This window comes from Bombina bombina, chromosome 12 (genome assembly GCF_027579735.1).
Source record: "Bombina bombina isolate aBomBom1 chromosome 12, aBomBom1.pri, whole genome shotgun sequence".
Classification (NCBI taxonomy): Eukaryota; Metazoa; Chordata; class Amphibia; order Anura; family Bombinatoridae; genus Bombina; species Bombina bombina.
Window position 1 is genome coordinate 119,530,643 of NC_069510.1, and position 15,883 is coordinate 119,546,525.

At 40.9% G+C, this 15,883-nt stretch overlaps 1 protein-coding gene across 1 annotated transcript in view; it reads left to right on the top strand.

The window, feature by feature from the left end:
- GOLGA2 (golgin A2) overlaps nucleotides 1-15,883 on the top strand; it is a 290,650-nt gene that overhangs the window by 215,874 nt on the left and 58,893 nt on the right. The window contains exons 23-24 of the mRNA XM_053695478.1: nucleotides 9,918-9,985; nucleotides 11,738-11,840. Of these exons, the coding sequence (XP_053551453.1) occupies nucleotides 9,918-9,985; nucleotides 11,738-11,840 (171 nt within the window). The remainder of the gene's footprint in view (nucleotides 1-9,917; nucleotides 9,986-11,737; nucleotides 11,841-15,883) is intronic.

Below are 15,883 nucleotides of genomic sequence, written 5' to 3' on the forward strand. Positions count from 1 at the left end.
GCAGGGATTAATTTTTCCCCTTCTCCTATTTTCAAAAGATGTTTCCTGTTGCTGACTCAATTTGTGATTCGTGGCGCACTGTGCCTAAGGTGGAAGGATACTCTAGCCAAAAGAACTACTATTCCTATAGAGGATAGCTGTTCTTTCAAGGATCCCATGGATAAGAAGCTTAAAGGGACACTCAATAAAAATGAAACTTTCATTATTCAGATAGAGAATGCAAATTTAAACAACTTTCCAATTTACTTCTATTAACTAAATGTGCACAGTCTTTTCATATTTAAACTTTTTGAGTTACCAGCTCCTACTGAGCATGTGCAAGAATAAGTGTGTATGCAATTGTGAATGGCTGATGGCTGTCACATGGTATGTGTATGCATTGGTGATTGGCTGATGGCTGTCACATGGTACAGGGGGAGTGGGAAAAAACATAACTTTTTAAATTGTCAGAAAAAAATCTACTTCTCATTTGAAGTGCAAACTTAAGTACTATTGCATTGTCTTGTTATCTTGCATTTGTTGATTATGCAAATCTACGGTGTTGACTGGTCCTTTAAAGCTTACTTAAAGAAGATGTACATTCATCAGGGATTACAGTGGCAAATTGCTGCAAGTATTGTTTCTGGTCTAGCATTTTTAGTTTGTTTCTCTATCATTTGGTCTGCTCTATCATTTGGTCTGGGTTCAGCCCCCAGAATATTTTCCTAGATCTTGGGTACCCTTTTGTCTGCTATCAGAACTCAGGGTATTTTAGGGTTTTCTTATTTTGGTTTAAACTCCATCTTTTTATTTTGCAGATTCTCTCTCATTTAACAGTTTGTTTTCAGCATCATGGTTGGAAAAATATTTTTTTTCCCAAAGAGTTTGCTGGTTTCTGAAACTTAGATTGATGAATCTTTTCTTGACAGTTTTAAGGCGTATGAACCAGTGTCTGTCTAAACCCTTTTTTTTCCTTTTCCTTCAGTTGCTCTTTGCATGGAGGTGTTGGGTTTCATGTTGGTGGCTTTGAATGCTAATCGGTTGGCTCACTTTCTCATGAAGCCTTTGTATGCTTAGGTAGTGATGCAGGGGTCTTACTCTATTTCAAGGATTCATCTAGATTTTAGATTGAGCCAGTCTCTATCTTGATAGCTGTATCATCAGCTTATTTCGTAAGGGGCTTCTTTAGTTCATCCTACTGGATCTGTATTCTTACAGATGCAAGTCTTTTAGGATGGGGGCCATGGGGTCTCGAAGAGTGCACTTTTTTTTTGTTCAGGGGCGAGGTTTCCTTTTTAATATATTTTTAAACTCTGTGCAGTAGTCAATTGTTGTTTTTTTCTGCTTTTCATATTCCTAAAGTGAAGAACTGGTAAACATTTTTTCTCAATTGTTAGTCTTTGCATCCATGAGAGTGGCCTCTTCATCTGGATATCTTCCATCATAGTGGATCTTTGGGGTCTCCCAGAGATAGATCTGATGGTCTTTTGTTTCTTTCTCTGACTTTCCATGTACACTGTTTTTAGATGCTTAGGTAGTTTCTTGGTCATTTTGACTAATTATGTTTTTTTCACACTGCTGGCTCATCTTCTAGAGAGGTTGCCTAATCAGTCTAAAGCAGGGACGGGCAATTTTCGGCCCTCCAGATGTTATGGACTACATCTCCCATAATGCTGGCAAAGCATCATGGGAGATGTAGTCTATAAAATCTGGACGGCCGATAGTAGCCCACCCCTGGTCTAGAGGGAGTGTCTCTGATTCTATTTGCTTCAGTTTGGTATCATAGTTTTTGGGATACAAATCTAGTTCAGTTTTTTGGTCTCAAGGTCTGGCTTTTTTTATACAGGTCTCAAATCTATGAGCCTGATGGCATGGAGATTGAACGTATAGTTCTTAAAGCAGAGAGGGTTTTCTGATTTTGTTAATGATACAGGTTTGTGAGCCTGTTTATTTAGGATGTTTTATTATATGATTTAGAGGACCTTTATTTTTTGATGTAAAGATCATGGGTTTTTTCCTGGCATTCTTGTAAGAATTCTAAGGGTTTTTGTGCCAGTTCTTTTTGAATGGTCATGTTTCAGTTCTTTCAGATATTCATAGCTTTGTACTAGCTTTGGCTAGAGTTATATTTATAGTTAAACCAATTTTCTTCTTCTTGGAGTCTTATTTTGGTTTTGAGGGTTTTGCAGACTTCTCTTTTTGAGCCTATGCGTTGGGTTTAGTTTCCTGTTTTTTTTCTGCTAGAAAGAGTTATCTGCTCTTTTATTTGATCTTCCTTATCTTATTTTTTTTAGGATAAGCTGTTTTTTTAGTATTAGATTTTTTTGTTTTTTCTAGAGTTGTATCATCTGTCTCAGACAGGAATTTGTTGTTAAGTCGTCAAAGTATTATACTGATACTACTATAGTGTTCAGACAAACTTCTAGTATGATTACAGAAAATGGCACTACATTTCTACCATGTCTTTGTCTTCTTGGTTGAGACTTCTATTCCGTAAGGCTTTTTTTTGGAAGCAAGTTAGCCTCAACTTTTACAGATTACTGCACATTCTATTAGATTGATTGCCATTTTTTGGCCTTTTAGGGATGAGGGTTTAGTTGTCCAACTTTGCAATGCAGCTATTTTTTCTTAGTTTCTACCAATTTGGTGTTTTTGGAGTTTGGAAAACTTTGCCTCCTCCTAGTGATAGGGAAGAGTAATTCACAGGAGTAATGGATTGTAGACTCTCACTACCATAAACAAAATTAATTTATTAGCTAAGCATAAATTAGGTTTCTTTCATGTAATTTGCAAGAGTCCATGAGCTAGTGACGTATGGGATATACAATCCTACCAGGAGGGGCAAAGTTTCCCAAACCTCAAAATGCCTATAAATACACCCCTCACCACACCCACAATTCAGTTTTTACAAACTTTGCCTCCTATGGAGGTGGTGAAGTAAGTTTGTGCTAAGATTTCTACGTTGATATGCGCTTCTCAGCATTTTGAAACCCGATTCCTCAGAGTACAGTGAATGTCAGAGTGATGTGAAGGGAGTATCACCTATTGAATGCAATGGTTTTCCTCATGGGGGATCTATTTCATAGGTTCTCTGTTATCGGTCGTAGAGATTCATCTCCTACCTCCCTTTTCAGATCGACTATATACTGTACTCTCATATTCCATTACCTCTACTGATAACCGTTTCAGTACTGGTTTGGCTATCTGCTATATGTGGATGGGTGTCTTTTGGTAAGTATGTTTTCATTTACTTGAGACACTCTCAGCTATGTTTTGGCACTTTATGTATTTATATAAAGTTCTAAATATATGTATTGTACTTATATTTGCCATGATTCAGGTTTCAGTATATTTCCTTTTGCAGACTGTCAGTTTCATATCTGGGAAATGCATTTTTAAGGAAAATGTATTTCTTACCTGGGGTATAGTCTTTTTGCAATTGACTGTCATTTTAAATTCGCGGGCAGAATTAGGCTCGCGAGGGCGCAAAATGGCAAACTATATTGCATAATTTTTGGCGCAAAGTTACGTTCGATGACGCAAATTCGTAATTTCTGGCGTCTTTGTCGACACTGAGTCTTTTCACAAGGTTGTGTCTTCAATGACGCGAGTGTGTCATTTGCGGATGTTGTTAGCCCCAAACATTTTTCTCTGTTTGTGGGTCATTCTTGGCGACAAATATTTTCATAATTTAAACCCCATTCCTATATGCCTCTTGCCTTTTTTCTCTATCAGAGGGCTATGCTGTTGCATGTTTTTCCCATTCCTGAAACTGCCATATAAGGAAATTGATAATTTTGCTTTATATGTTGTTGTTTTTTCTTACATTTTGCAAGATGTCTCAATCTGATCCTGTCTTAGAAAACACTGTTGGAATCCTGCTGACTGATAACAGTTCTACCAAAGCTATGTACATTTGTTGTAATCTTGTGGAGATTATATCTCCAGCTGTGGTTTGTAATAAGTTGTCATGATAAACTTACATGCAGAGAATGTGTCCATCAGTAATAGTACATTGCCTGTTGCTGTTCTTTTAACATCTAATGTACTAGATATACCTGTGAATTTATAAGAATTTTTTTGGTGATTCTATTCAGAAGGCTTTGTCTGCCATCCCGCCTTCTAATAAATGTAAAAGTCTTTTTAAACTTCTCATAAAGTTGATGAAATTTCAAATGACCAACAACATACTGAATTATCCTCCTCTGATGAGGATCTATCTGATTCAGAAGATCCTTCCTCAGATATTGACACTGACAAATCTACTTATTTATTTAAAATGGAGTACATTCGTTCTTTGTTGAAGAAGTGTTGATTATATTGGATATTGAGTAGACTAGTCCTCTTGATTTTAAAGCTAGTAAACGTTTAAATTCTGTTTATAAACCTCCTGTGGTTATTTCAGAGGTTTTTTCAGTTCCTGATGCTATTTCTGATATGATTTCTAAGGAATTGAATAAGCCTGTTACTTCTTTTATTAATTTTTTAAGGTTTAAAAAATTGTATCATTTGCTAACTGTTAGATTGGAGTTTTGGGAAAAGGTCCCCCCTACTCTTGCTAAACATACTACTATTCCTACGGAAGATAGTATTACTCCTGTTAAGTGTAGTCAGTCCACGGGTCATCCATTACTTATGGGATTATATCTCCTCCCTAACAGGAAGTGCAAGAGGATCACCCAAGCAGAGCTGCTATATAGCTCCTCCCCTCTACGTCATACCCAGTCATTCTCTTGCACCTAACTAATAGATAGGACGTGTGAGAGGACTGTGGTTGTTAAACTTAGTTTTTTATTTCTTCAATCAAAAGTTTGTTATTTTAAACAGCACCGGAGTGTGTTGTTTTTTCTCAGGCAGCATTAGAAGAAGAATCTACCTGAGTTTGTGTATGATCTTAGCGGTCGTAACTAAGATCCATTTGCTGTTCTCGGCCATTCTGAGGAGTGAGGTAACTTCAGAACAGGGGACAGCAGGCAGGGTTCACCTGCAAGGAGGTATGTTGCAGTATATTATTTTCTAAGGAATGGAATTGACTGAGAAAATACTGCTAATACCGATGTAATGTAAGTGCAGCCTTAAATGCAGTAGTAGCGACTGGTATCAGGCTGATATGTATGTATGTTTACACTGAGGTATTTCTGGGGAATGGAACTTCACTCAGAAAATACTGTATACATTTAACTTATATTTGAGCCTCCACTGCAGTGAAAGCGACTAGCAGCAGGCTTATTAATAACATTTCATAATTTTATTTTTAAACGTTTACTGGCATGTTAATCGTTTTTCTCTGAGGTACTTGGTGATAAAACTTTTTGGGCATTATTTTTCCACATGGCTGTCGTTTATCTATGAATAAAATCAGTTTACTGAGCTTCCCCACTGTTGTAATGTGAGTGGGAGGGGCCTATTTTGGCGCTTTATTGCGCAGTAAAAATTTCTATTTCTTCCTCCATGATCCAGGACGTCTCTACAGAGCCCAGGGGTCTCCAAAACTAGTTTTGAGGGAGGTAATCACTCACAGCAGACCTGTGAGACTGTGTTTTTGACTGTGATAAAAACGTTTATATTAAATTGTTATCCGTTTTTGGGTACTAAGGGGTTAATCATCCATTTGCTGGTGGGTGCAATCCTTTGCTAACTTAATGCATTTACTGTGAAAATTTGGTTGCTATAACTAATTTGGTTCATTGTTATTTCAACTGTGACAGTTTTTTTGTGCTTCTTAAAGTAACGTTTTTTATATTGCTTGTAAATTTATTTGAAAAGTATTTTCCAAGCTTGCTAGTTTCATTGCTAGTTTGTTTAAACATGTCTGACACAGAGGAATCTCTTTGTGCAATATGTTTAAAGGCCAATGTGGAGCCCAATAGAAATTTGTGTACTAATTGCATTGATGCTACTTTAAATAAAAGCCAATCTGTACATGTAAAGAAAATTTCACCAGACAACGAGGGGGAAGTTATGCCGACTAACTCTCCTCACGTGTCAGTACCTTCGTCTCCCGCTCAGGAGGTGCGTGATATTGTGGCCCCAAGTACATCAGGGCGGCCCATACAAATCACTTTGCAAGACATGGCTAATGTTATGACTGAAGTATTATCTAAATTGCCAGAATTTAAGGGTAAACGCGACCACTCTGGGGTGAGAACAGAGTGCGCTGATAATAATAGAGCCATGTCTGATACTGCGTCACAATTTGCAGAACATGAGGACGGAGAGCTTCATTCTGTGGGTGACGGATCTGATCCAAGTAAACTGGACTCAGACATTTAAAATTTTAAATTTAAGCTTGAGAACCTCCGTGTATTACTAGGGGAGGTATTAGCGGCTCTGAATGATTGTAACACGGTTGCAATTCCAGAGAAAATATGTAGGCTGGATAAATATTTTGCGGTACCGACGTGTACTGACGTTTTTCCTATACCTAAAAGGCTTACAGAAATTGTTAACAAGGAGTGGGATAGACCCGGTGTGCCTTTTTCACCCCCTCCTATATTTAGAAAGATGTTTCAAATAGATGCCACCACACGGGACTTATGGCAGACGGTCCCTAAGGTGGAGGGAGCAGTTTCTACTCTGGCTAAGCGCACCACTATCCCGGTGGAGGATAGCTGTGCTTTTTCAGATCCAATGGATAAAAAGTTAGAGGGTTACCTTAAGAAAATGTTTGTTCAACAAGGTTTTATATTACAACCCCTTGCATGCATTGCGCCTGTCACGGCTGCGGCGGCATTCTGGTTTGAGTCTCTGGAAGAGACCATTAGCTCAGCTCCATTGGATGAGATTATAGACAAGCTTAGAGTCCTTAAGCTAGCTAATTCATTTATTTCTGATGCCGTAGTACACTTAACTAAACTTACGGCTAAGAACTCCGGATTCGCCATTCAAGCGCGCAGAGCGCTGTGGCTTAAATCCTGGTCAGCCGATGTGACTTCTAAATCTAAATTGCTTAACATACCTTTCAAAGGGCAGACATTATTTGGGCCCGGTTTGAAAGAAATTATCGCTGACATTACTGGAGGTAAGGGCCATGCCCTGCCTCAAGACAGAGCCAAACCAAGGGCTAGACAGTCTAATTTTCGTGCCTTTCGTAACTTCAAGGCAGGAGCAGCATCAACTTCCTCCGCTCCAAAACAGGAAGGAACTGTTGCTCGCTACAGACAGGGCTGGAAACCTAACCAGTCCTGGAACAAGGGCAAGCAGGCCAGAAAGCCTGCTGCTGCCCCTAAGACAGCATGAAGTGAGGGCCCCCGATCCGGAAACGGATCTAGTGGGGGGCAGACTTTCTCTCTTCGCCCAGGCTTGGGCAAGAGATGTTCAGGATCCCTGGGCGTTAGAGATCATATCTCAGGGATATCTTCTGGACTTCAAAGCTTCTCCTCCAAAAGGGAGATTTCATCTTTCAAGGTTGTCAGCAAACCAGATAAAGAAAGAGGCGTTTCTACGCTGTGTACAAGACCTTTTACTAATGGGAGTGATCCACCCAGTTCCGCGGTCGGAACACGGACAAGGGTTTTACTCAAATCTGTTTGTGGTTCCCAAAAAAAGAGGGAACCTTCAGACCAATCTTGGACTTAAAAATCCTAAACAAATTCCTAAGAGTTCCATCGTTCAAAATGGAAACTATTCGGACAATCTTACCTATGATCCAAAAGGGTCAGTACATGACCACAGTGGATTTAAAGGATGCCTACCTTCACATACCGATTCACAAGGATCATTATCGGTACCTAAGGTTTGCCTTCCTAAACAGGCATTACCAGTTTGTAGCTCTTCCCTTCGGGTTGGCTACGGCTCCAAGAATCTTTACAAAGGTTCTGGGCTCTCTTCTGGCGGTACTAAGACCGCGAGGAATTTCGGTAGCTCCGTACCTAGACGACATTCTGATACAAGCGTCAAGTTTCCAGACTGCCAAGTCTCATACAGAGTTAGTTCTGGCATTTCTAAGGTCGCATGGGTGGAAGGTGAACGTAGAAAAGAGTTCTCTAATTCCACTCACAAGAGTTCCCTTCTTGGGGACTCTTATAGATTCTGTAGAAATGAAAATTTACCTGACAGAGGACAGGTTAACAAAACTTCTAAATGCTTGCCGTGTCCTTCATTCCATTCAACACCCGTCAGTGGCTCAATGCATGGAGGTAATCGGCTTAATGGTAGCGGCAATGGACATAGTACCTTTTGCACGCCTGCATCTCAGACCACTACAATTGTGCATGCTAAGTCAGTGGAATGGGGATTACTCAGATTTGTCCCCTATGCTGAATCTGGATCAAGAGACCAGAGATTCTCTTCTATGGTGGCTTTCTCGGCCACATCTGTCCAGGCGGATGCCCTTCAGCAGGCCAGATTGGACGATTGTAACAACAGACGCCAGCCTGCTAGGTTGGGGCACTGTCTGGAATTCCCTGAAGGCTCAGGGATCATGGACTCAGGAGGAGAGACTCCTTCCAATAAACATTCTGGAATTAAGAGCAGTTCTCAATGCCCTTCTGGCTTGGCCTCAGTTAGCAACTCTGAGGTTCATCAGGTTTCAGTCGGACAACATCACGACTGTGGCTTACATCAACCATCAGGGAGGGACAAGGAGTTCCCTAGCGATGATGGAAGTCTCAAAGATAATTCGCTGGGCAGAGTCTCACTCTTGCCACCTGTCAGCGATCCACATCCCAGGCGTGGAGAACTGGGAGGCGGATTTCCTAAGTCGCCAGACTTTTTTCATCCGGGGGAGTGGGAACTTCATCCGGAGGTATTTGCCCAACTGCTTCGGCGTTGGGGCAAACCAGATCTGGATCTCATGGCGTCTCGCCAGAACGCCAAGCTTCCTTGTTACGGATCCAGGTCCAGGGACCCGGGAGCGGTTCTGATAGATGCTCTGACAGCACCTTGGGTCTTCAACATGGCTTATGTGTTTCCACCCTTCCCGGTGCTTCCTCGATTGATTGCCAGGATCAAACAGGAGAGAGCATCGGTGATTCTAATAGCGCCTGCGTGGCCACGCAGGACCTGGTATGCAGATCTAGTGGACATGTCGTCCTGTCCACCATGGTCTCTGCCTCTGAGACAGGACCTTCTGGTTCAGGGTCCTTTCAAACATCCAAATCTAATTTCTCTGAGGCTGACTGCATGGAGATTGAACGCTTGATTCTATCAAAGCGTGGATTCTCGGAGACAGTGATTGATACCTTAATACAGGCTAGGAAACCTGTTACCAGGAAAATTTACCATAAAATATGGCGTAAATACTTGCATTGGTGCGAATCCAAGAGTTACTCATGGAGTAAGGTTAGGATTCCTAGGATATTGTCTTTTCTACAAGAAGGTTTAGAAAAGGGTTTATCTGCTAGTTCCTTAAAGGGACAGATCTCAGCTCTGTCTATCCTTTTACACAAACGTCTGTCAGAAGTTCCAGACGTTCAGGCTTTTTGTCAGGCTTTGGCCAGGATTAAGCCTGTGTTTAAAACTGTTGCTCCGCCATGGAGCTTAAACTTTTATAAAATGGAGGATTTTAATCTTGCGCTTTTATCTTCCCCATTTTACAGACATGCTGCTTCGGTACATGAACCTGTGTCTGTGTCAGCCAATCCCATTCAGCCGTTTTCTTTTCTGTAGCGGTTACACATTACCTTATAGCACCATATGGAGTCGCAAGAAATGCCCTTGTTTTGTTTTACCTATGTATGTACCTAATCAAGTCACTTATAATTTCCAGTTTTGTAGGGATCCCAAATTCAAATTTATAGATTCATTTCTGGGAATCAAACGAATCTCTGTTAATTATGAAATATGTTATTTATACAAATAATTCTCATTTCTCACTGCAATATCATGTTCTGAAATGAAACAAACACTGTAATTAGCTGTTGTCAGTTCCCGGTTTTAATGAAACGTTGCTTTTATATAGATATATTAACCCATGGGTTGCCGTGTCTTATTTGCAGATCTTGGTGAGGGCAACGTACCGCGGGAGGTGTATGATGCTTTGCAGAGTGCTATGGAGAAGCTGCAGGTGGGTCGGTGCTGTCTTATAAACCCTACACATTTCATGTTTTTTCCCCTGTGATGCAGCATTTTGTTTGCTATATACAATGTTAATTGATAAGACGCCTGTAAGACTTATAATAAACATGATGTGTGCTTAATATGATGATATCCTCTCCTACTGTTTCCCTCAGTGTTTGGCATTTAGCTTGTGTGACTGCATTTCATATTAGAGAGCTTAGACTGAAACATTATTTACGTCTGTTACAGAATTACTCTAATCCCAGCATGAGTCATCACTTGTGACGCCAACCCCAGTGGCGCTGCTATTACAGTCACTACAACCCAAACGTCACTGCCATCAGTCACTACAACCCAAACGTCACTGCCATCACAGTCACTACAAACCCAAACGTCACTGCCATCACAGTCACTACAAACCCAAACGTCACTGCCATCACAGTCACTACAAACCCAAACGTCACTGCCATCACAGTCACTACAAACCCAAACGTCACTGCCATCACAGTCACTACAACCCAAACGTCACTGCCATCAGTCACTACAAACCCAAACGTCACTGCCATCAGTCACTACAAACCCAAACGTCACTGCCATCAGTCACTACAAACCCAAACGTCACTGCCATCAGTCACTACAAACCCACAAATCACTGCCATCAGTCACTACACCCCAAACGGCACTGCCATCACAGTCACTACAACCCCAAACGTCACTGCCATCAGTCACTACAACCCAAACGTCACTGCCATCACAGTCACTACAAACCCACACGTCACTGCCATCCAAGTCACTACACCCCAAACGTCACTGCCATCACAGTCACTACAAACCCACACGTCACTGCCATCACAGTCACTACAAACCCAAACGTCACTGCCATCACAGTCACTACAAACCCAAACGTCACTGCCATCACAGTCACTACAAACCCAAACGTCACTGCCATCACAGTCACTACAAACCCAAACGTCACTGCCATCACAGTCACTGCAAACCCACACGTCACTGCCATCACAGTCACTGCAAACCCACACGTCACTGCCATCACAGTCACTACAAACCCACACGTCACTGCCATCACAGTCACTACAAACCCAAACGTCACTGCCATCACAGTCACTACAAACCCAAACGTCACTGCCATCACAGTCACTACAAACCCACACGTCACTGCCATCACAGTCACTGCAAACCCACACGTCACTGCCATCACAGTCACTGCAAACCCACACGTCACTGCCATCACAGTCACTGCAAACCCACACGTCACTGCCATCACAGTCACTGCAAACCCACACGTCACTGCCATCACAGTCACTACAAACCCACACGTCACTGCCATCACAGTCACTACAAACCCAAACGTCACTGCCATCACAGTCACTACAAACCCACACGTCACTGCCATCACAGTCACTGCAAACCCACACGTCACTGCCATCACAGTCACTACAAACCCACACGTCACTGCCATCACAGTCACTACAAACCCACACGTCACTGCCATCACAGTCACTGCAAACCCACACGTCACTGCCATCACAGTCACTACAAACCCACACGTCACTGCCATCAGTCACTACAAACCCAAACGTCACTGCCATCACAGTCACTACAAACCCAAACGTCACTGCCATCACAGTCACTACAAACCCACACGTCACTGCCATCACCCCTATCCCACTGCCTATCCCTTCTGTATCCTCTGGTCTATGCTCACCGATATCCCACTGACTATGTACCACTTTATTTGCAGCGACGCTTTACAGAGCTGATGCAGGAGCGAGTGGAGCTTAAGGAGCGCGTTGAGGAACTGGAGTGTCGCTGTATCCAGCTGTCAGGAGAGACTGACACTATTGGTAATAAAGGAAATAGACACAATTTGACTACCTACCTATTAGTGTTTAGTTCAGCATGTTATGTGCTGTGTCACTGCGTATTGTTTCAGGTACCACCGACATTGTCATTTGTTGTTGCTTGTTTCTTTTGGAAAAACAAAGAGAATAAATTATATGTTGTATGTAAAGGAAGAGAGGAGTAATTACTACTATAATAAACTCAAAAAGTGCTAAACATGCAACCCTCCTCGCGCTATCGGTAGCTCAAGGAGCGTAAACACGATTGTGAGATCGCAGTGTTCTTTGCACTCAAATCCATATTACAAGTGGTGTGCTGTTTAAATTACTGCGATTTAGTTTGCATGAAATAAAAATATTTTCTATGGGCGGCGTTGAGCTCGTATTATGCTCGTAATACAAGTTGAAATTAAATGCGAGCGCTAAAACGCAATCTCATTTACAGCTCAAGTTATTTACACAAACTATAAAGGTTTGCTTGGAGGAAAGAGTTGCACTCAACTAGTCTATGAACCCCTAAATCGCCACACACCCCATCGCAAAGTAACCCACTGCACTATTAACGCCTAAACCACCACAACCCGATTGGAAAGTAACCCACTACACTATTGACCCCATAAACCACCACAGCCCCATTGCAAAGTAACTCACTAACATCCCTTATGGCGATTCAAGTTAGCTCGTGAGTATGGGTGTTTTTCCCCCACTTTTCTCTCTCCATTGAAGTCAATAGCAGAGTACATCAACGCAATCGAGATATTCTAACTTCTGCTCTTTGCGTGCTTATAGTCTCCAATACCTTAATCAAAGGTTGCAAAACTCTGTGACTCAAGCTCAGACATAGATTTTTAAGAGGCCCACACTCCTCCGCAAATCATTCAAACAGGGAATCGATTAATGGCCTCCCAGATGCGCAAGTTTGTGGGTAGGGAGCTACTTATCTACTCTTACTCCAAGACTGAGTCGCCTTAGAACACTAATGGGGCTTCATCTTTGAAGGCTTTTGCCCATTAACTTTGTGGGAATCTAGATGTAAGGCAGGCCTCCAACTATATAAACAATTGTCAGCTCACTATAAATGCCTTGTAAGTGGCTCAGCTAAATATATAGACATGGGAGACGGAACGTAGTCAGGTGTATGAAACAATGGTCTACTGCCATATGATTAACTAAATCAGCGCTTCATTGTGTAACAATGTATCAACTTTTTTTTATATAAATAACTGACCCGATGGCATCTAGTTCCTACAAAATTAATTAAATTTTTCCCTGAACATTCACAGCTCTTCTGGAGTAATTATGGAAAACCTGGAATGCTGCCCCCCCCCCCCCTCTTTATTTGGTGGTTCTACCCTGATCTTAGCTATTTTTGAGTGAAAACCCTGCACTTATGCAATCCCCTGCGTCTAATGGACAAATTAAACCTAGCACAGACATCGTGCAGGCTCTTAAAGCTATACAGTATCTACTAGTCCTAACATCTGCTAAACTTCTGATAGCGAGAAAGTGACAAGGTGTAATAGACTGTTAATTACATCAAAGCTATGGAGAAACATGCCTGTGATCTAAGCATCATAATCTTATATAGGAACACCTTACCCTTCCTAGAATTAGAAGTCACCGTTTAAACCTACTTGGTTCCTAATAGTTACAGCTGAAAGGAAAAATGCTTTATACTCCCCTGCCCCCTCCCCCTTTTTTTCCCTCTCTTCTTCTAAGATGATGACTTGATCTTGTTTATGGTTAACAGACAATTGCTCTATTTATTTAACTTGGTGACCCCAAGATATGTTACAACTTTACTGGCTGCTATATCCGTATTGCAGGATTAATCACTGTTTACGTTGGTGCATTAGTTGTGATATGTGTCTGTGTATTCTTGTATTTTATGTTCTTAATACAAATGATCCAATAAAAAAGGCCTAGACATCCCCATGACACCTTGTTTTAAAGCCCTGAACCCCTCATTAAAGTAAAACCAATATAGAGGTTTTAATCGCCAGGTGGTCACCGTGGTAATAGTGATCACTGTGTATTTATTTTTATAGAGGCTAATGGCAGCCCCTACATTCACCTCATAGTTATATAACTATACTGAAAGGCCCTAATTTATGAGGATAACCTCTTCTTCTTTTAACTTTGTATAGAAATAAAAAATTAAAAAATCTCCACACATTTTGATGTACAAATAATCATATGCTCCCTGAAATCCTCTAGGAGGCGCTATAAATTGTAAACAGCAAAGTATTTATATATGTACAAAGGAGTAAATCCTAAGTGAATTAGATATATATCAATTAAAAATAAAAAATTCAAAAAGAGCAATGAAAAATGTGAAGGCAATCTGTCTCAAATTACTATAATGAGTGGGATATTACCACCAAAACATACATGCAGGAAAAAGTCCAGATATTATCAGCTTGATGGAGATTCCCCAGAGAAAAGGGATGTAGACGTGATGAAAAAGTGTTCAGTAGGCAGCTCTCTAACAGCATACAGGAGAAGACAATCTGTTAGAAAAAACACAATAGATAGAGGCGCCAATGGTGCAGATCAATGGTGAATCTTGATAACTTCAGAAAAGAAGTAAACAAAGAGGTGTATAGGCAGGAACCTAACTTAGTAGCGTAGCCCTATATAAGGATGAAACAAACAGATGAGACATGCCTGATGAAACCGTTTTACTGAGAAACGCGTTGCATTGTTTCTCTGCTTGTCCAAGTTTTTACTGGCACAAATATGAGTTGTGTATTTTACAATTTTAAATAAATTTGTTTTTATTTTACCAACTCTGAGTGTCTAGTATATCGTGGGGCTACGCTACTATCAGGGAACGAATCCCTGACCCTGGTATCCTGCCTATACACCTCTTTAGTGTGTACACTGGGCCTGATGTCCCCCTGCATTCTGGAGCTGTCTGTTGGACACTAATCAGCTAGCTGGACTGCTGTAGAAATCCAGCCTGTCTCTTATAGGCATGATTGATTGCCTTTTCCACAAGTGAGTACCCTGTGGTTACTTCTTGTCTGAAGTTATCAAGATTCACCATTGATCTGCACCATTGGCGCCTCTATCTATTGTGTTTTTTCTAACATATATATATATATATATATATATATATATATATATATATATATGTGTGTGTATGTATTATCAAATCATAAATCATCCAATAAGAATCTATATTAATTGGCCACCAGTAAATATTACTTATATAACTTGGTATCCAAAACAGTCCAGCATAAGTGGAGTATAAGGCTGTCCACAATATTGTCCAATTATAACAGCATGTGTGACAGTTCCTCAAATGCCTGTAATCTCGGCTGCTTCGTCCAAGGTGGGATTTCCCTCATTGAAAAGAAGATTCTCCCCAAGATGTATGTGTGTGTGTGTGTGTGTGTGTGTGTGTATATATATATATATATATTTCATGTAATTAGCAAGAGTCCATGAGCTAGTGACAAATGGGGATATACATTCCTACCAGGAGGGGCAAAGTTTCCCAAACCTCAAAATGCCTATAAATACACCCCTCACCACACCCACAATTCAGTTTTACAAACTTTGCCTCCCATGGAGGTGGTGAAGTAAGTTTGTGCTAGATTCTACGTTGATATGCGCTTTGCAGCAGGCTGAAGCCCGGTTTTCCTCTCAGAGTGCAGTGAATGTCAGAGGGATGTGAAGAGAGTATTGCCTATTTGAATACCATGGTCTTCCTCTAGGGGATCTATTTCATAGGTTCTCTGTTATCGGTCGTAGAGATTTCTTCTCCTACCTCCCTTTTCAGATCGACGATATACTCTTATATACCATTACCTCTACTGATTCTCGTTTCAGTACTGGTTTGGCTATCTACTATATGTAGATGAGTGTCTTAGGTTAAGTAAGTCTTATTTTATTTATGACACTCTAAGCTATGGTTGGGCACTTTATATGTAAAGTTCTAAATATATGTGTTTAAACTTATATTTGCCATGATTCAGGATAATCAGTATTTCTTCATTCAGACTGTCAGTTTCATTATTTGGGATAATGCATATGAATAA